Source organism: Passer domesticus, chromosome 1 (assembly GCF_036417665.1).
Source record: "Passer domesticus isolate bPasDom1 chromosome 1, bPasDom1.hap1, whole genome shotgun sequence".
Lineage (NCBI taxonomy): Eukaryota > Metazoa > Chordata > Aves > Passeriformes > Passeridae > Passer > Passer domesticus.
Genome location: NC_087474.1, coordinates 66,939,979 through 66,960,900, shown reverse-complemented (window position 1 = coordinate 66,960,900; position 20,922 = coordinate 66,939,979). Strand labels below are relative to the sequence as shown.

General features: G+C 38.4%; 1 protein-coding gene across 8 annotated transcripts in view; it reads left to right on the top strand.

Annotated features, from left to right (window-relative positions):
• Positions 1 to 20,922, top strand: part of TPPP (tubulin polymerization promoting protein) — a 72,520-nt gene that overhangs the window by 6,682 nt on the left and 44,916 nt on the right. For all 8 annotated transcript variants that reach the window (XR_010363397.1, XR_010363396.1, XR_010363394.1 and 5 more), the window contains exon 2: positions 6,665 to 6,916. Coding sequence is in view for 4 of the 8 variants with exons in the window: in XM_064421875.1 (XP_064277945.1) it covers positions 6,669 to 6,916 (248 nt within the window). In the remaining 4 variants the exon portion in view is untranslated. The remainder of the gene's footprint in view (positions 1 to 6,664; positions 6,917 to 20,922) is intronic.

Here is a 20,922-nt window from a genome sequence, read left to right as displayed (position 1 = left end):
TTCTGTATTGTATGCTAGGGAAAATGGATGGCTGTCATTCACTTCATCACATGTGGAGAAATATAGTCAGAGCAGATCTCTGAAGAGAAATGTTTCAACTCTGGTTCCTGCAGGTAGCTGTGAAGGAAGCTTAGGGGAAGCTTTAAGAGCGGTCTACAGCATTGCTTTTTATTAGGAGGATGTTGCATTTCTCCATCTGTTTGTCCTTCCCTAAGCTTGAATGTTTATGCAGAAATGTGGGAAAAAGATTCCATCTGCTGTACTTTGTCTCCGCTGTTTTTATTTGGCATAAATAATTACAGAGGGAAAATAAATGAGAATTCCCTTTCATTGCAATTTTGTTAAGCTTTTATAACAAGGAGAAGATGGATCAAGTACTAAAATAAACCAGATGCAGTCAGGCAAATCCAAATGCGTTGCACAGTTTCATAATTCATTATGCACTCAATTAACTCATAGAAATAACACCTCCTGTGCTCATTGAAAAGTTGCTTTCTTTTTTACTTTTTGGCTAGAAGGTCTTAAGAAATTTTGGATGGCAACTGCTTGTGGTACATTGGATGGGTTTTACCAACAGTGCAGTAACAGATTCTGATAAAAATTGTGCCCTAAGCACCTGCAGGCTTACCAAAACTTGGTGGGCATTAAAAATGAGCAGGAGAATGGAAGGTAAAAACAGATAACACTGAACATATAAAACTAGTTGTCTGGGGTGTATGCTAGAAAGGATTAAGAAATTAGGGAGGTATCAGGGCTAAGATTGAGACCATGAACAGATAGTGCATTTTAGGTTTCAGGAGCCTGAGGAATTTACACTGCAGACTTTATTTCCTAGCTAGATGATGGCCTTGATGATCATTGTAAACATAACTTTGTGCTGTCGTGTTGCGGGTTGTGCTGGAGGTGAGTATTACACCTGAGAAATAAGGCTGGCCTGGGCAAAGGTGAGTGTTACAGGAAAGAGGAGGTGCTAGCAGTACCATTATTGCATTGCAGCTGTGCCGTTGTGCTGTTGAATTCTGAAAATTCATCAGTCTTAGCAGTCAGAGGTCTGCTTGATTCTTGAATGATTCTGCTCTTTAAAAGTGTGAATTGGAAGTTTCCCTTAATTCACACTAGACTTTTGACCTAATTTTAGCAAATTCTTGGTTGATAAGTATTCTAAAGCATGAACAGTTGAAAAATACACTGCCTTTTTCATTAATGTGAATGTATCTGAGGCTGTAATAATGCTGTAATGTTCTAGTCTGTTGTTCTGTGTTATACAGTTACACTCATATTTGTTTCCATGGCAGTTGATGTTGTGAGATGACTTCCATTAAAACTGTTTTTTAATACTGTTTAAAACTTCCTGCAGATGAAAGCTATTAGAGGTGAGCCAGACAAAGCGGATGAAAAAGTACATGGTATGGCAGAAAAAAATAGGCATTCAGATTTTTGTATCCTGCTGATATGTGTATCAGTCTTAAGCTATGCCAAGGGAAATATAGGTTGAATATTAGGAAAAGGTTTTTCTTGGAAAGAGTGATAAAGTTCTGGAATGGTCTTGCGGAGGTGGTGGAGTCACCATCCCTGGATGTGTTTAAAAAAAGACTGGGTGTGGCACTCGGTGCCATGGTTTAGTTGAGGTGTTAGGGCATGGGTTGGACTTGATGATCTTGAAGGTCTTTTCCAACCTACTGATTCTGTGATTCTGTAACGTGTGTGTGTATATATATATATATATATATATATATATATATATATATATATATATATATAATATTTTTTTTTTTTTTTTTTTTTTAGAAAATAGGTTTTTTATGTGGAGATCCTAAAGGGGTTTAATAGATTTGCAGCTAGTGAGAATATATTTTATTTCCTTTATCACATCAGAGAATGTTGGCTCTTAGAGTAGTCATTACACTCATGTATCTGCTTTATGTGACTGTAATAATTAAAGTAGTGTAGAATATAGGTCCCAGGGTCCTCATGATGTTCTGAATACTGCGGAACAGAACAGACATGTTTCTTCGTCCCACTCCTTTGGTTTCCCTATTCATGGCATGGCAGTGATAATAATTTGTGTTACAGGTATTAAGCTTTCTGGTGAGCAAATAAGCCATTAATTAGTTGTCAGGGATGGTGTAGTAAAGGTGCAGTGGTGAATTTTTACCTGTTAGGATACATGCATCTTCAGAGTTGCAAAAGCTTCTGAAATTGTTGGAAAAAATGCTCTGGGACTTAGTGAGTCTTCTTGCTGCTTAGAGTTGGATTAGTTGTAAGAGCAAGTCCCACAAATTTAAATCAACACTATACCAGAACTCCTGCAGTTTGTTGACACCTGGAGAGGGTGTGGATAAGTGAAAGAGTGTAAATTAATATAAATCCTTCAGTAGAGTCGGCAGCTGGTTAGTACTGAGGCTTTGGTTATTCACACAGCTCTAGAAATTGACAACTGAAATTCACAGAAACATTTACTTCTTGTCCCATCTTTTATGCAAGAATCCAGGTTAATAAGTGACTTTATCTAGTGGAGGCCTCCCAGCTATCTGTCTGCAGATGAGTATATTTTCTAGTCTCTGGCTAAAAGGAAGTTTGATGATATTAGAAAACTTTTTCTAATGGCTCAGGCATGTGCTGAGAACATGGATCTGCACTTTCAGTCTATTTAGCATAAGATAGTAAAATGAAGTCAGTGGCTAGCATCAGTTAACATGAGTTAGTTTGATCCCTGGCTCAATTTGTGTATAATGTGCTGTATTATTTACCTATTGCAGAGTGAGGGAAGGGAGAAGAACTGTTTTTTTCATGTTACTAAAGGACACAGACTATAGCAGTTCATAACACAGCACCTAACTGTCTTAAGTATTCAGTGGGTTTCTGAAACTCCATTTTTTTGGAGAATAGTTGTTCTTTTGCAAACCTCCTAAACTCTAGCATCTGCTTGTACCTCTTGCTTGTCTGGCTACTTTTGGTGATGTGGACCTGCTTGCTTGGAGCATGCAGTATTTGGAGAGGATTGTATTGATGGCAGTCCCGCCTTCTTTCTGCTGACTGGAAATTGGCATTGTCTAATTGTATACATATTAGACTTTTTGGATGGTGATGAAAGGCATTTCTTTGGTTAGCAGTAGTTGTTGTAGTCGGCATCTATACAGCTCGTGTTTTTCAACAGTGGCTTAATTTTGTTTTACTGTATTTTATAGTTGGTATTCTAGAGTAATCACTTCCTTTTGTCTTTCGCTTATCTTCTTACTGTGGTCCTGCCCCAACTTACTCATAATCTTTACTTCTAGCAGAATGTACCAAGCACCTTTTGATTCCTTTGTCCAGGGAAAAAGGATAAGGAAGACTCAGAACAGCATTTGGTGTTGAATTTTTGTCAAATAGCATATTCTTTATTTCTGTTTGACAGATCATTTCTTCAACATGACATGTTCTCCTTCCTTATCTCTAATCACTAAAAATAGTTAAAGGAGCTGGCCCCATTCAAAGTCTTAATTTTATATCCTATGTTGTGCAGTTCTTTACCTTCTAATTATAGTATGTTAGCAAATATAGTTCTCTTCACACTGTGTTGTTTGTAGTGTTAAGAAAGAAAAATTTAAATTGAGACTAGAAAATTTTTTCATAAATCCAGGTAGCTTCTTTTTAATATATTTCATGCTATTACATAGGATTTTAACAAGTAAACTGTAATTATGATTCAACAAGGAGTGTCCGTAATAATATTTGGCAACCACCACAGAGCCCTGGTTTTAATCTCTCCTTGACTTTCCGCTTTAGATGGCAAGGATTTATTTGAAATGAGTCTGTTTTGCATACCAGATTTCACCATTCAAAACTAAAGCCTTTTCTGTAGTGTGTCTGTTCAGCCTGATCCAGAACAAGTCAAAAAACCCAAATACAAACTTCATTTATTAATGAGTGAGAGAAGTTAGTATGGAGCTATCTTTCTGAAGGCCAAATATGTTCCTGAGCATTTTTCCTATAGCAAGTTTATAAAGTTTAAATTTATTAGCTACTGAAAATAAGTAAAAAATTCTTTCAGTTGATACAGCTATCATATTAAAGACTGCATAAGATAATAAAACATGATTCTGCTGTGCTGTGCAAAGTTGATTTATGATTATACACAACAAATCATTAAGCAATTGGCCAGCAAGGCACTGACACTGGTTAAGGAAAGATTTTGTTCAGGAGATACTTAAAAATGTAGGCACGTGGTTATATTTTGCAATTTCAGAAGAGACAGAATGGCACAGATATTCTCTTCTTTATAGTTTGTAAACTGTGCTATTGTTGTATCTATACTCACTCTGGGTATAGCTTCCTAAGAGAATTGCTAAGAGCAAGCAGGAGCTATCCCTGAAAATTTTTTGGGAAGTTTATTTGCTACAAGATAGAATTACAAACTGATGGAAATCATGCATACCTTACCTTTGAAAATTTTCACCTTTTCGTGTCCCGTTTCTTGCATACGAAGGTAACTTTGGTTTTTAATATCCTACGCAGACTTTGTTTTTTGCTGATCTGTACTCTCTTTCTCTAGCCAGTTAATATTAGCTTGGAAAATTTCTGGCTCTGTATTTTAGCTCCAGTTGATTTGAAATGCTACAAGCTTGGAAGAGACTTCTGCTTTTGGAAGTCAAGCTTTCTTGAATGTAGAGGTACATCATAGATCTTCATGATCTGATTTTTAATGAAATACTCTGTTGTATACGTTAGGTCAATAGGGTTTTTTTGGTTTTTCTTATGTTCTTTTACTTCTGTTTTGGTGGCAAAAGAATGTAGCCTGATGAAACAGAAGATTTTATCTGGACACATTTTGGTGAAAATATGTGTGTCTTAATGTTTGCAGTAGCATTTAATTTACTGCACATTTTTGTTTTAGAGTTTCAGTGTTGGGATGCTTTCAGATAAGGTTTTTGAGGTAAAATTCCTCTTTGGACAATAAGCAGAATGCAAAGGAAATAGAAATGGGAATTGGTTAGTTTTTAAACTTTTTAATGAACTTGACATATTCAAACTCTTTTTCCCCCCTCTGTACTTCACTTTTTATTTCATAGGTGCACATACAATTCGCAGGCTACAGTTAGTAAATTTCTGTCATAATAATTTTAATTTAGCATTTTGGTTTGTTGGCCAAAACATGTGCTGACTGTGTAAACAGAACAGAAGGATCCCCTGGCTTAAGATATAACAAGGGATTTATTTAGCATTTACATGTTTTCAAAAAAGGCAGTAGTGCTTTGACCATGCTGTGTTTGCTCAAGTGTGAAGGACAGAGGTCCTTTTAGTATGTTTTTAATTAAAAGATTCTTTCTAATCAAAAACCTCGACAATAACTGCTGTGTAGCAAGCAGCTATGGTTAGTTCTGTTACATTGTGCAGGGAAGGGTATGTCATGTTTGTTTGAGTGTCAGAATTTAAACAGTATAGGAGGAGAGAGAATTTTAGAACCCTTTCCCATGCTGAGGCGCACTGATGTACAGTATATAAACCAAAAGAACTTTGTGTCTGATGAGGAAATAAAACCTTAACTAGAAATACCTACCCATCTCTGCATATGTTAATCACATCCCACACACAGCTGGAGCTTTAGAAGAAAGGCTGGGTAAGTATGATGGGCTTTCCAGCCCTAATCTAGCATTTGCCAGATTTCTGATACTTTAACCATCTCTTTATGGGTTAAAAATTTGTAACAGCACCACCGTTGTGATGGTGGTGTCAGTCTGTGTGCACCTTGTTGGAGCAGGCAGGCAGTGTGCCCTGTGCCTAGGCTTTTTAGTCCCTAGGCCTTTTAGTCCCTAGGCTTTTTGTGTCTTACTTCTGCCATGCCAAGAGTGCCTGGGCAGAAGACAAAGGTTTCTATGATGTGCTTCTGGCACTTGAGTGTGGGGTTTTTTTTTGTGAAGACACCTGGAAATAGTATTCTGTTGCAGAGTTTAAGGTTTCATTGAAAAGGCAAACCTAAACTATGTGTATTTGGAGTAGTCTGAAAGTTCTTGTCTGCAGTAATGACATCCCTTCTCAGTATGCCTCCATCATGGATATGTCCATTCCAAATGAATTTCTCAGCTGCAGTTCTTTGGGCATAAACTTGAGAGATAAATGGTCTGGATAACAAGAGAGACTTGTCTTGTACTTGTTAGCCCTTACATAATGTAACATAAGGGTTCTAACATTAATATTTTTGTTGTGTTTCAAAAATACATATAATTTTTTTTTTTTCTGAAAAATTAAGTTGAAGTCCAGAAAATAAAGGGATCTTTATGTTTCCTTCAGAAATACAAGTACATAGTAATGCCTACAGTGTAAAGGGCATACTTCTGTTCAAATCAACAGAGTGACTGTGATGATTGCCATTTAAGAAAAAAAAAAGGAGCAAGTATTAAGTGTTCTTTTGATGGCTGATGTAATGATGGTGAAACTAGTTTTGTGTCCCTAGTTTCTTGCTGTACCCTTTTTTTTTTATGCACTAGAATTTTTTTTCCCAGATGAGCAGAGTTCTCTGTTTACACTGATTTTTGATGGTGGAGGGTAGTGAGTTCTTTCTAACTTTATAGACCATTTATTCTTCATATGGACTTCCTATGTGACATGAATTCTAGCATGTAGATTGACAGAAAGTAATCTAGTGCAAATTAATGCGATAAGTTTACCCTCCTTTTCTTTGTAGCACAATGGCTGAAAAATCAGCAAAACCAGCAAAACGGTTATCCTCAGAATCAAACTCCCATGAGGGAGCTACGGCAGGAGAAATAAGTGCTCTGGAAGAGGCCTTTAGAAAATTTGCCGTCCATGGTGATACGAGAGCCACAGGAAAAGAAATGCATGGGAAGAACTGGTCAAAGCTATGTAAGGACTGCAATATCATAGATGGGAAGAATGTGACAACCACAGATGTTGACATCGTCTTCAGTAAAATCAAGTAAGTTCATTTTAGCCATAATTTCATTGTCTTCCCTCTCCCCGCCCTCCCCCTGCCACTGTGTTTTATAGATACCATATACCATTACCTTCTGTTGCTTCTGATGTTGTGAGACACTGTTTGACAAAATCAATCTCTTTCTTGTTCCTTTACAAAATTTTCTTGCTTGATCTGAAAATACAGCTTTCAGCTTCTGACCTACTATCTTAAATTGACTTCAGTTTCACAAGTGTTACACTATACAAAGACTATGATGTGATCAGGATAAATGCAGGCTATTCCAATAAACTGGTCTGCAGTAAGTGCTGTTAATATTTCCTGAAAGATATCTGAATGAAGTCAGGATGTCAGGATGATCTTGCCAAAGCTTGGCCTCAGAGGACGGAGGCTTAGGTGGGATATGTACTAAAAGTCAGTATTCTAACAGTCATGATGTCCAGCACAACACCAGCTCAGTTTTGAAGTGTAGGGCCATGCCAGACTGATGATGACCCTTGGCTATGATGAATTATGATTATCTTGGTCATCTGATCTTATTTTTGTGACTGGAGCTTTAGTGAAACTGTCCCCAGTTGAAAACCTAGGCAGGCTTACTCAGAAACTTGTCAAATCTAAGAGAAATATTAAAGGAAATATGTTAACAAGTAAGTAATCTGTTATGGCATGTTCTGGATGAAGTCCCAAATAATTTTTTTGGTTTTGCTTTATGTGTAGAATTGGATTATTTTCACCTTTCATATTCCTATGTCATCTGATATGACAATCTTGTCTTTTCTGGTTTTTATTACCACATTAATTGTTCAAATTGTCTCACATGTCATTGTGTTGTGGGACATACTTTTTAAAGGGGTCCCTTAATTGTACTTGTAGCCTGTAGGAACACTTACTTGGCTTGTGCACTCAACTGTTGGGGTGTAATGCTGGGAGAACATGCAAACTGCATTGCTTGCAAGGTAGTTGGAAAATCTTGCTACAAGCACTGACCATTTAGACTGCATCAAACTGGAGAGAGGCAGAGAAGAAAAGACCATTAATCTTGAAAATTGTCTGTGTAACATATATAGTTAGAATGACCTTACTTATTTGATTGATTTCTCTCTTTGTTTCTTTTCTCCTTGAGGGTCTTATCTTAGGGATAACTGAAAACACTACATATGCACACTCCCACCCTCTTGTCCTTGTTTCAGTCCCTACTTGAATGAAGTTAGAGAGCTGGCTTATTTGAAATTTTCTTTGACTTTCATCAGCTTAAAATTGTTTTATTATTTCCTGTAGATAAATATAATCTTAGTGGTACTTTATAATATAAGTTTCTGGACTCTGTAGTGACAGGATGACCCCATGATATGGCATAAACAGATGTACAGCATTAGCAGATGTAAGGAAGTATGAGGTTTGGTGACTGGGGCAGAAAGAATCCCATCCTGTTGTGCAGGAGTGAATTGTAAGGTGGCAGGCACCTGAGCCTCCCGGGGAATGTTAGCAAATCCCCTTGCTGCTCCCAGCTCCCAGTTGAATGCTCCCAGCTCAGCGTGAGGGTTCTTGTCTTTGCCTCTTGAGGGGGAGGGCTAGCTCAGCAGTTTCTCAGACCTCGCTGCTGTGACCACTGTTAGGTGTTGTTATTTCTCTTGGAAGAGGCATACCATCTTTTCCTCTATCCAGTTGTCCTGGTTTAACCTCAGCCAGTGGCCAAGCTCTGTGCAGCCGCTTGCTCACTCCCCCACCAGCAGCACTGGGGAGAGTATTTAGAGTAAAAGCTGGAAAACTCACAGGTGAGATAAAGACAGTTTAATAGGAAAAGCAAAAGAAAACAATAAGTTAATTCAGTGCTTTCCATGGGCAGCCTGATGTTCTGCCATCCCCAGGAGAGCAGAGCCCATCACATATAACAAGTTGGGAATACAAACACCATCACTCCAAATGTCCCCCCCCCCGCCCCTTCCTCCTTCCTCCCTCCACTTTATTTACTGACCATGATGTCGTGTGGTCTGGAATATCGCTCTGGTCAGTTCGGGTCACTTCACCTTTCCTGGCTGTGTCCCCTCCCAAGCACCCCCACATTCATTGCCAGCATGGCAGTATGGAAAGCAGAAAAGGCCTTGGCTTTTCTGGACGTGCAGAAGTCCTGCTCAGCAATAACAAAAATATCACTAAATTATCAGCCCTGTGCTCAGCACAAATCCAAAATACAGCCCCATACCAGCCATTGTGAAGAAAATGAACTCCACCCTAGCCAACACCAGCACTCCAGTATTTAATAGCTTAGTAGATAACTGCATCAAATGCAAAAGTATCTTAGTTTTAATTGTTTAATTTTTGTTAATTCCTCAACCTGTACATATAACATATATTTTATGTATTCTTCTCTTTTAAAATTATTTTATTTTTAAATTATATTGCATAAGTGGCATATGGGAGCTGAGATTTGCTGTCCTTATTAGGAAGGTCTGTATTTTTTGAATGTATGCTTTCAGTAAGTATACTTCCACATTTTCTTAACTGTTAGGGTTTTGTGAGTTTTTTACATTTTTATTCTTGAGTGCATGTGTCAGCAAGTCTTTTTAGTCTAGATCACATTTATTTCACATATAATATTTTAAGTTTTAAAAAGGGAAGATCTAATGGCTATAGGGACTCAAGTGTCAGTAATATACTTTAACTTAGGAGGGTTAAGCATAAGCTGGGCATACAGGATTTGTTGAGCATGTTCAGACGGCTGTTTTTCCTTGCTTTCTCTTTTACTTCACATTTAACCCTAAGCTCAAGGCAAGGATAATGATAGATTTGGGAATGCATCAAAGCAGGCATACTCACATAATAAACTCACACTCATTTTTATTTTACAAGCAGCTCTTTCCCAGCAGAGCTCTTTGGTTTTTTGACAAACTAAGATTTTCCCCATCTATGTTAAATGTAAAACCTTAGTCACTATAGAAGAATCTCCAACTCCCTCCAAAAGTGCGAAGTGCAACTTCCATGTTTCAATAAGAATTCTCCTTATGGTTACCAGAAGGCTTTGTGCATCACTCTTGGTTTTGGGCTCTTGAGCTAAAGTGTGTCTCACAAGATTAGCCTCAGCCTGGGATTCTTATGTTCAGCAAAAGTGATGGTTCAGTAGGATGTGGCTCGTGGATTTTAGCAGTTGTAGGCTAGCCAGGGAGCACAACAAACATTTAAAATAATTGTTTGCCACCCAACTACAATTGCCATCTAGCATTGTGTTAGAACTTCCAAACATATTTTCTGTTAGTTCTGTTACTGGGAAGCTACTGTACCTAGCAGGGTTGTTTTCTAGCAAGCTGTACTTAAGAGTTTATGACAATGGCACATGTTGTTCAGACACTAGAAAATAATTAATCTAATAGAAATGTTCTTTGGATTTATGAGTTACTATGTATAAAGCCCACATTTGTTGTCTTGCTAACTTTCCCAGGCTTTATTTATTATTCTAGTAGATACTGGCAAAATAGGTAGGAACTAAACATTGCAGATAGGGTAAAGTAACAAGGAAAATTAATAGGAGATATGTTTACTTAAGAGCTACTGAAAGATAATGTTTTATTCACTAATTGGCAACTTGCTCTGCTCCAGGAGAAATTTTACCTCTGAAGTAATGAACATGTTTGTAGACTTAACACCCTTTCTCCACCTCTGCCAAACCCAAGTGAACAAAACTCCTGAAAGTTTTAAATAGTCTGTGATACTTCTTGAAAGCTGGGACCTATGTGTCTGTCTTTCAGAGATTAGTTCATTTGAAGTTTAGTGGTGTTATAAAGGTTGAAGAAATTCCATTGAACCTTTGTTACAAATAAGAAAATAAATATGGAATGCATGAGAATGTCAGGTCAGACTGAAATGTAGTTTGTCTGTTTATCTTGCATAAAAGGTCTACTGAAGGCCTTCATGTGAGCACATTTATATGTATTTGAGGATAAGAAGAAGGACTAGTCTAATGCAAAGAATCCACAATAGCAGACATGAAAGAATTATTGCTAGAATTGCATTCTTTGGTAAGAAAATATGTAAATTGGGTGATCTCTCCCCTGCTCCCCCCAAATATTTTTGTGTAACAGTTATTTGTAGGGTCCCACAAGTCCTTCCAACTTGGTGGATTATAATACAATTTTATGTTTGTTAAAATTGTTAGCTCAGAACATACAAGAAATGCAAAAGAATTTTGCAGTGGAATTACTTGAAATGAAAAGCTGAAGCCTGCCTATAAGAGTAGCCATATATATGAATATTTATGATTTGCTTCTCTAGAGAGCAGAGTTGAAACACCTACGTTTGTGCTAAATATTTGGATTGCATTAATGCAGTTGGAACAGTGTGCAGTTTCTGTAATTAATAGGAGGGTACACTTTTCTTATTTTTTTAGGTTACAAAGCTTACAATAAAGCTATCTCTTATCATGTCATTAACTTTTCATGAATCCTGTACTTGGAAGAGCAAAAGAAGTTGTGAAGAGTGAATGACAAAAGTTCTACCGTATCTTATGGGATGAAATCTGTTAAAAAATGCACCAAAGCCAACAGAAGCGTACATAACTGTAAATGCAATTATGGAGTAAGCTTTCTTTTTTGTAGTTTCATGGTCAACGTCTGAGATGTTGTACTCCTTTCTTCATATGTTCCTTGGACTACATAAAACAGTAACACCAGTTACAGGGTAAATTTTAATTTCAAAGCTAGCCTAAAGTTACTTGCTTGAAGTTATGTGAAAGTCCCTTCTGCTAACTGGTACCAGGAAAACCTTTTTTCTGTAAATGGCAAAGGAAGCAACCTCTTCTCAGAAAAAATGGCTTACGGAATTGTTAAAAAAAAAGCCTGAAAATACTTCCTAGGAAGTGATTTTTTTAACTGGTCCATAAATTCACTGCCATACTTGAAGACAAAGAATAAGTCATAGTCATATTCTGTGGGAAAGGTAGTTTTCATAAATTACTGTAGCTGAAGTATTTGTGACAGGACCAAAACTAGTACTCTGACTTCTTTTATTATGATAATATCTTCATTTTCCCTGTATCTCAGATTTCTGCTAAAATGTAGTTTAGTATAAATATCTTAGTAACATTAGATCATTCAATGCATTGATTTTTCACTTACTATCTGAACCTTACATAGACAGCTTTCTTTTATAGTTCTTTAATGAAAAGCAGCAATGCAATCTGGGCCCACTGAATTTAGAGACATACAATATGCCGGCATGCAGTAGCATTTGAAGATGGATGTTTTTCATGACAGTGAGAATTCCATGGGCATCTTTTCAGTCACTGAAACACTTGCGTGCTTTCTTGGAAAAGTTCTTAGTTAAATGTTTCTTTCCTGGTACTCTTCTGGAGTTCCAAAAGTTTGTAGGGTGTGTGTCTTGTATTTTGCTTGCAGAGTGCAAGTATGGATTTAGTGGATCTTGTTGCCTTGGAGAAAGCAAGGTCATTGGTGACAGAGGAGAAGGGGACTGAAGAGTTCTGCATTTGGTATGAAAAGCAACATGTGGCTGCATTCTTCTTATTCCAGCAACACGGTGAGACACAACAGTCTAAGAACTTCAGGATTTTTGTATTAAGGAGAGCAGAACACCCAAGAATAATAGATGCTACTGAGCTTTTACCAGCATTCCAGCATGTTGCCGTAGGAACTTAAATTTCTTTGTTTATTGAGGGTCAACAACTGCTCGGGGAAATTTGATACGTTAGCAATGCTGTACACATACTCCACTTGTTGTATGTAGTCAACATGGTCATAGTAATAGTCCCTATATAAATATCTCTGCTCTTATTTTAGAAGTGTTACCATTGAGCACTGCAAGAATATGTTTTAAGCCCTGCCATAAAACTGCTAATTCTATGACATTATTAGATAGAAAAATAAAAATATTTCTGTTTACGCTGGCATGTTACTATGGTTGCAGGCAGGCCTGGGTGACGTCAGCCCTTGTATCCATTGTGAGCATTTATTTAGGTAGCCATCTCCATGGAAACATTTGTTTGTTTTGATGTTACTATGTGTTAAATTTTAAACAAATTTTTGTGGTTCTATACTGGATTGTTATTCAAGATTAATTAAGCTACAGAAGCTTTGTAAATATACCTTACTCCCTGCCCTCTAAAATATTCTTGGTAAAAGATCAAGTGGAAGCATAATTGTCTTCTGAAATTCCATTAGTAGTTCCTGATGTTGCTTTGACATGTTTTCTTGTTGCTGAGGAAGCCATGTATTCTAAAGCCCAGAAAACTCTCCTCCATCTTTTTGAGAAAAGATGGTTTTGCTCCTATGGAGAATCTTCACAACACACTTTATTGTGCCCTGACTTTTGAGCAGACCCAGCCATGCACTGTCCGCACTGTCTTGTGCACTTGGCTGTTTACTGTAATTCCCACAGCATGGATCAGTCAGGTCTGTGCAGGAGTACTTCTACCTGAAGACAGCTGAGCCTTAATGCAGCAGTAGTTCACTGTGGCTGCAAGACTTGGGTAATGGGTAATGTTTTCTCTGAGAAGCTGGCAAGAAAACTCTTGGCAAGAATATGTGCTTTCCCCATTTGTCAGCTGTAATATAATTGTTGTCTTTTCTTTGTATTTAATGAGGATGATGCTTCTTGCTTTCTTTTTGTATTTGAAAGGACTAGTACTTTGACACCTGAACTCATTCAAAAAAAAAAAGTATCTGTCCATGAGGTTTCTCTGAAGTAAATAGTCTTTAATGAAGATTTTTACTGAAGCCTCTCTTAAATTTTTCAAGTATTTAAATAGGCATGTAGTGGTCTTTATATGTAAATGAACTATCTAGTAGTTGCAAGCTTTGTTTTACATCCCTATTGGAGACATTCTTTTGACAGTGAAAATTTTGTAGGATTTTTGTAATCCTACTTTATGCATGAAGTAGGCATAACAGTTAACTTTTGTACTTTAGTATGCCTGCATCAGGAAATAAGTTTTAAGTGGATATAGAACAATATGCAGAGCAAAATCTTTTCTGATAAGTCTTAGGCAAATTATGAAGATGTGCATTTAGAACATGGTAGAAATGTAGGTAAGTTTCAACAGAAAGTGTTCTTTTTTGCCACATCTATATTTTAGTTGAAATTAAGAGCGAAGTGCCCTTTTTCCTAAAGAACCAAATGTAGTTTTGCCATTTGCACTTTATTCTTCAGATGTTTTTTATTTTAAAAAAAAACAAAGCAGCTCTTCTGCCAAGAGGCATAAATTCTAAAAGCAAAACAGTGATTGCATATGAGAAAGAAGATGGGTTTCAATTCACTTGCTGTAACACAGGCCTGTTTTGTGCATGTATAATGGGTAAATTTTATACCTGTAATGATGTTTGCTGATTAGGATTTTAAAAACACCATTTTACAGGACATCACATGAAAATCTATAGATTAGGTGGTGGGTGATTCATTTCCCAGCTGATACGGAATGCTGCATGATGTCATACACAGTACTATATACTTGGTATTTGCCACACTTTGTGGCCTATTCCACATGTGTGCTACACAAACTTTTACTGGCTTAGAGTAGAAGTCAGTTGTTGTTTTGGGTTTCTTTTGCAGGTCAGCCAATTGCACCAAATTTTCATTTATAAAACCAGCTATGTGAAATCTGTCTTAGTTTTACTGACTAAATAAACTAAGTAAGAGGCAAGTATTTTCCAGATTGTTAAATATCAGTTTTGATTTCATGGATTGAAGTAGAAGATGATTAAGATGCAGAGGACAAGGCAGCCTTGTGTGCAGCAACCAGGTGATTGTAACGTTTAAGGTCCTGAGGGGAATGATCAAGATTAACAGCAGAATTACAAACCTGAACTTCAGAAGGGCAGATCTTGGCCTCTGCATTTTTTCTCTGGAAGCTGCCCTGGAGAGTAGAGGCATCCAGGAGAGCTGGTTGGTCTTCAAGGCAACTTCATCAGAGCACAAGAACGTTTCATTCACATGTGCAGGAAGTCAGGAAGCATGGCAATGGGCTAGCAAGAATAAATGTGGAGCTTCTGACTGGGCTGGACCCAGGAGAAGGAGGTATGCAAAGAGACCAAAGCAGGGACAGGCTTTGTGGGAGGAATAAAGCCCATGCATGAAGAAACAGAGTGAGCAAAGTTGAAGTTCAGGCCAATCGCCATAACCTCAGTCCCTGGGGAGGTTATGAAGTAAATCCTTTTGGAAGTCCTTTTTTAAAACACAGAGGACAAGAAGGTGATTTGGAGCAACCAGCATGGATTTGCCAAGTACCAGTTATGCCTGATTGACCTCATTGCTTTCTCTGATGAAATGACTGACACTGTGGGTAAAGGGGTGTAGTTAGTATACATTGATTAAGGCAAGGACTTGACTCCAGGCATATCATCACCAAATCGATGAGGTGTGGGCTGGAGAGTGAGCCAGCAGTCTAGGGGCAGCTGTAGAGGTGGTGATGGTGTCAATGTTGTAGTTTAATAATACCCAGCTGGAAAATAAGCCCCATGTAGCCACTCTGTTTCTACTACAAGTGGGATGGGGAAGAGAATCAGAAGGATAAGAGTGAGAAAACTCATGGGTTGAGTAAATACAGTTCAATAGGAAAAGGAAAAATCACTCACACAAGCAAAGGAAACTAAGGAAGTACCTTGTCCCATGGGCAGGCAGGTGTTCAGCCATCCCCAAAAAAGTAGGGCTCCATCATACAGAATACTGACTTTAAAAGATGATAACTCCAAATATCCCCCATTTCCTCCTTCCCAACATTTGTATGCTGAGCATGATATCATATGATATGGAATATACCATGGGTCAGCTGGGGTCAGCTGTCCTGACTGTATTCCTTGCACACCCCCAGCCTTCTTGCTGAAGGAGCAGCAGGAGAAGCAGAAAAGGCCCTGAAGCTGTTCTAGTGCTGCTCGGGATTAACAAAAACATCTCCATATTATCAACACTGTTTTCAGCACAATTCCAACATACCACTTCATACTAGTCACTGTGAAGAAAATTAGCACTACTCCAGCCAAAACCAGCACAGATAAGAAACTTCTGAAGGTGAGGTGACAGAAGTCCTTGCAGTGAATGTGAGTTGTCACAGGAAGTTGTGGTAGCTACATCTGGGCTGCCTGAGTCAGTGTGTGGTCAGCAGGTCTGGGGAAGTGATCCTTGCATGCAGCTTGGACTTGTAAGAGTGTATTGGGAGTGCTGTGCCCAGTCTGGGGCTCCCCTGTGCAGGAAATAGATTGATACACTGGAACAGGCGTGGTGCATGGCCACCAAGATGGTCCGGGGCTGGTTGTAGTACATGGTGACATTTGAAATAAATACAAGTTTCTTTGTGCTCCTGTATAGGCAGTAAAAATTAACTTCTTGTTTTGAAGTTGGAGTGGAAATTTTATAGGGAAAAAAATGTATGTATATGGATGCTATTTACTCCTAAAAGTAGACATGAGCTAGAAATCCTTCATCTCAGAAGGAGGATTAATATATTATGTATGTTGCAATTAGATATATTTAATCTGCCTATGTGTGTAAAACTACTTAAACAATTTAGATGTAGTCTGCTTGGGATGTGATGTTTGTGAATGCAAGTGTGCTCCATCTGATGTAGTGTTTATCATTCTTCAACGTTTTTGTTTGGCGTTCCTTAAAAAAACAACAGGGGCTTGACTTGAGCCTAATTGATGTATTCTTTCCATTATCAAGATGTTTAGGAAGACTTTTTTGCAACTGAATTGGAGCAAGTCTCATTAAAGACTGGAAATGAAATCCTCACCAGGATTAGTTAAAGTGGTGTTACTTTCTGGCATTATTGAAGTGGAGGTGCTTATTTACGTTTGTGTAGGTGTGTCTGTGCGTGTGGTAAAGCAAAGCAACACGAATGAAATCCAAATTTTATCTGAAGGCTTGATCTCTGTTTCTGACTTTCTGCAGACTTCTAATGCATGTGCATGTATTCCCATGAATTTAAAACCAAAGTAAATACAGTTTTAATATGAAGTTCTAGTACAATGCCCCCCACACCCCCAAAAAGGGCAGACTTTCCCGTTGAATTTTTTTTCCATGTTACAGTAATTTTTTGTTTCTTATTTTTACAAAGGTTGTGGATATTACCAGCAGATTGATAATTTCAAAACCTTGCTGAGCCTGTGAATGTTGGTGCTGATTCTGCAGGCTCCCAGACCATTTTAATTGCATAAAGAAATCTCCATGGCAACTTATTCTAGGAGGGTGTGCTGTTAGATAGTGAAGTTTTATGGTGGAAGGAGCAAATGTTGGAAAGCATTAAGTTTCAGCGAGGAAAGCTGACTGCAGCTGACAGTGTAGCCAGGAGTACTGTGGCCAAGGTGTTGCATCCTTCTGGTGAGGAGTAAGAGGAGCAGCTCACCTACTGCCTGTCGCGAGTGTTTTGGCAGTGCAGGCACTCGCAACACTGATTGCTGAAGAGACTCAGTCAGTCCCTGAGGCAGGCAGGGACTGTTTCTGTACTCTCTGGACATTTTTAATTCAGGAAGGAAAACCAGCCAGAAAACCCAACTGCAGGGTTTTGCATCATTAAGTTTCTGCCTAAGCTGTGGAGCAGCTTTAAATCAAGCCCAAATCTTTGTCAGCGATGGCAAGCGGTGGAAAATACCTTGAGGCAAAGTTGTTTCAGTGGAGCCAAGAGTTCATTGTGAAAGCGAGGGCACTCGGTGTCTGTTGGGAAGGTGTGATATTCCTGAAGGTCAGTAGGTTTTCTTGGTGCTTTTCCTTCCCAGGAACTGGTTGTGGAGAGCCTTTTGGGAATGGTGCCATGCTGTGTGCAGAGCTGCCCAGCACAGAGTTCCCGCAAGCTTGCCAGGGGCTGTGGTGCTGCAGGAGTGAGCCCTGTGCAGCTGCAGGAGTGTGGTGCTGCACTGCCCTGCTCGTGGAGCCCTTTGCACTGTGCTGGGTGCAAAGCTTTTGTGACTTTTGCTTGGGTTTTGAACTGTGAGCTTTGAGGAGGGGATGGTAATGTGTGCTGACAGAAAATGAGGAACACTACCTTGGCAGCACTGAATTGTCTTTCCTCTTCTTTGCCTCAGCTTTGTTCTGGAAGGAAAAGCGTTGAAAGTGTGGGAAATCTTCCAGTCTCGCACTGTTACCTTACTTTCATGGTTGAGGCTTCATGTGATGCTTCTAGCCTTTTGACACAAGAGTTAATTTTATGGGGTCTTTTGAGTCCATAAAATTCATACAGTTTTCCTGCCACAAACAAGCCAAGCCAGTGCAGCTGCAGAGCTTTCCACTAAATATATTTTTCCTTCGCTAACTGGTATATACTTCTCTTACCTTATTCTCATTTAGCTCAGAACAGCTAAAAGTTTTCTACAGCGCTCTTCTTCTAGGCAGAAACATAGAAGACTCTGAAAAAAAGGATAAGCCACCACCATCATCTGGTGAGCAGGAGCCAGCTCATCTGTTTGTCTCTGCTGATACAGGAGAGCATTGTACCACTTAGTGCCGTTTGTGATCATGGGCATAAACAGCTGCAGAACACTGGTGATCTTTGGCACCAGGCTGTGACTCTCATGACACATGACAGCACTTGCTTCATTGCCCAGATGTCTTGGATCTTTATTATATGCCCTTCAGTTGCAGATACTGTTTAAAAATGAATGTAAGCTAACAAGTATTTGTTGTACTGTCAGTATGGTGTTTTTAATGGTGTGTAAAATATTAAACTGATAGCTTTTATATCATTATAATTGTGTACAAGAGAAGTTGTTTTTCTTGCAGTTAACAATATATAATACAGTGGTACTGTAACACAATAGTAGTTCATTACAGCACAACTGTAAAATTTGTGTGAGATAACAAAATTGAGTCTGTGCTTATTGTCTGGAATCTATCTCAGTTATACAGAATCTCCACATATACTCATTACAATTTCCAGTGCAGTACCAGTGGTAACCCATTGGTACTGCACTGGAAATTGTAATGAGTAAATCCATTAAGCCTGGATTTAGCTGTTTTCTGATATTTGAGGTGTTTGTTACTCTCTGTGGGGTAGTGTTTGTTAAACTTCTGAATAGAACTGACAGCACTGAGAATGGAGGGTTTATCTGACCCAGACCAGTGTGAGAGTAATAAAAGAAGCTACTGACTAGAGGATCATAGAGTTGAGGATGGGCAGTTCAGGGTCATCATCATATGCAGTCTGTATTTCACAAAAAGGTGTTAGGTGTTTGCTTCTGCTAGAACAATCCTCTGTGGTATGGGCTGCTTAAAAAGTGAGGACTGCAGTATTTACCATCAGCTCTCCCATCAGTTTCTGTGCACAGCAGCTACTGCTGCTCCACACTTAAGATACTTTGTGTTACTAGGGGAACACAAGGAGTCCTATTTTGATACTCCTTTATGGGCTGTATTCCTGTGTTGCATTTTGAAACCTTTCTTCCAAATTTAGGCTGTTTGCGTTTTCTTCCTGTCATGGATGTTGTATGGAAATAGATGCCTGGGGCATTTGTAATCCCAGTGAAGATCAGCATGTGTCAAACTGTTTGCATTTGGCATGGTGCCAACAGAAGGTTTCATAGGTTTCTAAGCAGTATGCATTGATTAATGTTTTCAGCTCTACAAGACGGTTTCTAGGGAGGATGTTTCATTTTATTTTTTTTGTCTCATTTTTAATTTTCAGCAAAAAATTTAACAGGTGAGCTGGTATTCTTAAAAGAGCCTATAGATAGGAAGAATAAGAAAAAGGGAGTAATTTGACATTTATAGGTTCTGTCTTTTCTCAGTCTAAAGAACTTTGTAGGTTGAGAGATAGGTTTCAAGTCTAACAGAACAATATGGGTAGGTACAGAAAGGTAGTTATAGTAAAAGAAAATATGCCATGTGGCAGCCAGTCTATTAGGTGATTGTCCTGTGTATATCCAGGAATAAAGAATTTTAATTCTGGATGTCAGATGAAAATGGTGGTGGACTGTCTGAGATTTGAGTTCAGGACATTTTTTAATGCTAATTATTAGAGCTAATGGAGTGTGAATGCAAATCTAAAATTAATGACTATAATATGATCAAATAATTTTTTTCCAGTAAGTCCTGGTACCAGTTTAAAGAGAACAATGAGAATATTCAATTTAGTAGATCCTTTAGAGAGCCAGTGCATTTGCCATGTGTTTCAGCAATCCATCCTTTATTAAAAAAAACATAAATAGCATGATTTTTTTCTCAAGATTTCATAGTAAAATCAAATAGAAATTATTTCCTTACCTTTACAGAAAAGCTGGAGCTGTGCTGTCCTCTTCCAGATAGGTTTCTTTTCTTTCATCACCTCAGCTGAGAGCTTTACATTATGCTGAAGTGGATGTTGTAGCTGGGGAGTCTGTTGTACTAAAATGCTACAAAGAGCTAGCTTGATCCTTTTTTTTTTTTTTCAAGACAACAGACTGTTGCCTACTGGAACTCCTCTAACCAGATGAAAAAGCTACAGAGAGGGTACTAGGCAGTTAATAAGCTGCTTAGTTTTCCTGCTTCTATACTGAATAGGATGAACTCTGTGTGCTGATTTAACATTCTAGTTTTGCGTCTGACTTGCAAATCCAGCTGACTGCAGCTTCAGTTAGCATTGGCCATTTTGAACAATTTTGATAATTCCTTTCCTGATGTAGTTTTGTGTTCTTTGTCCAACAATACACTATCTCATGCATGTTTGGAAGATTGTTCCTTTTATTTCCCTTTCAGATGCTACAGTGTGTCACCCAGTCATTGGCTTCCTTGTCTTTGAGTACTAATCTGTGAAAGCCATAGTCCGGGTGGACAGTGAAGTGGTGCTAAGCTGAGGTAAACAGGAGAGGTAAATAAGAGCAATCGGATTTAAGGAGGACTACCCATGGAGGGTTGGCCTTCTTTAATGTTAGGGGCATTGGCTTGATATTATTTGACATAACATTTGCTCTTTTTGGAAGTTTTTTGACTCAATTTGTCAAAGTGTCGAGATAAAGAAGATGACAAGGCATATTTTCTAGAGACAGTTACCCAAAACTCAGGCCAAGTGTTGATTAGATTTCTATATGTGCTTGCCCCAGGTA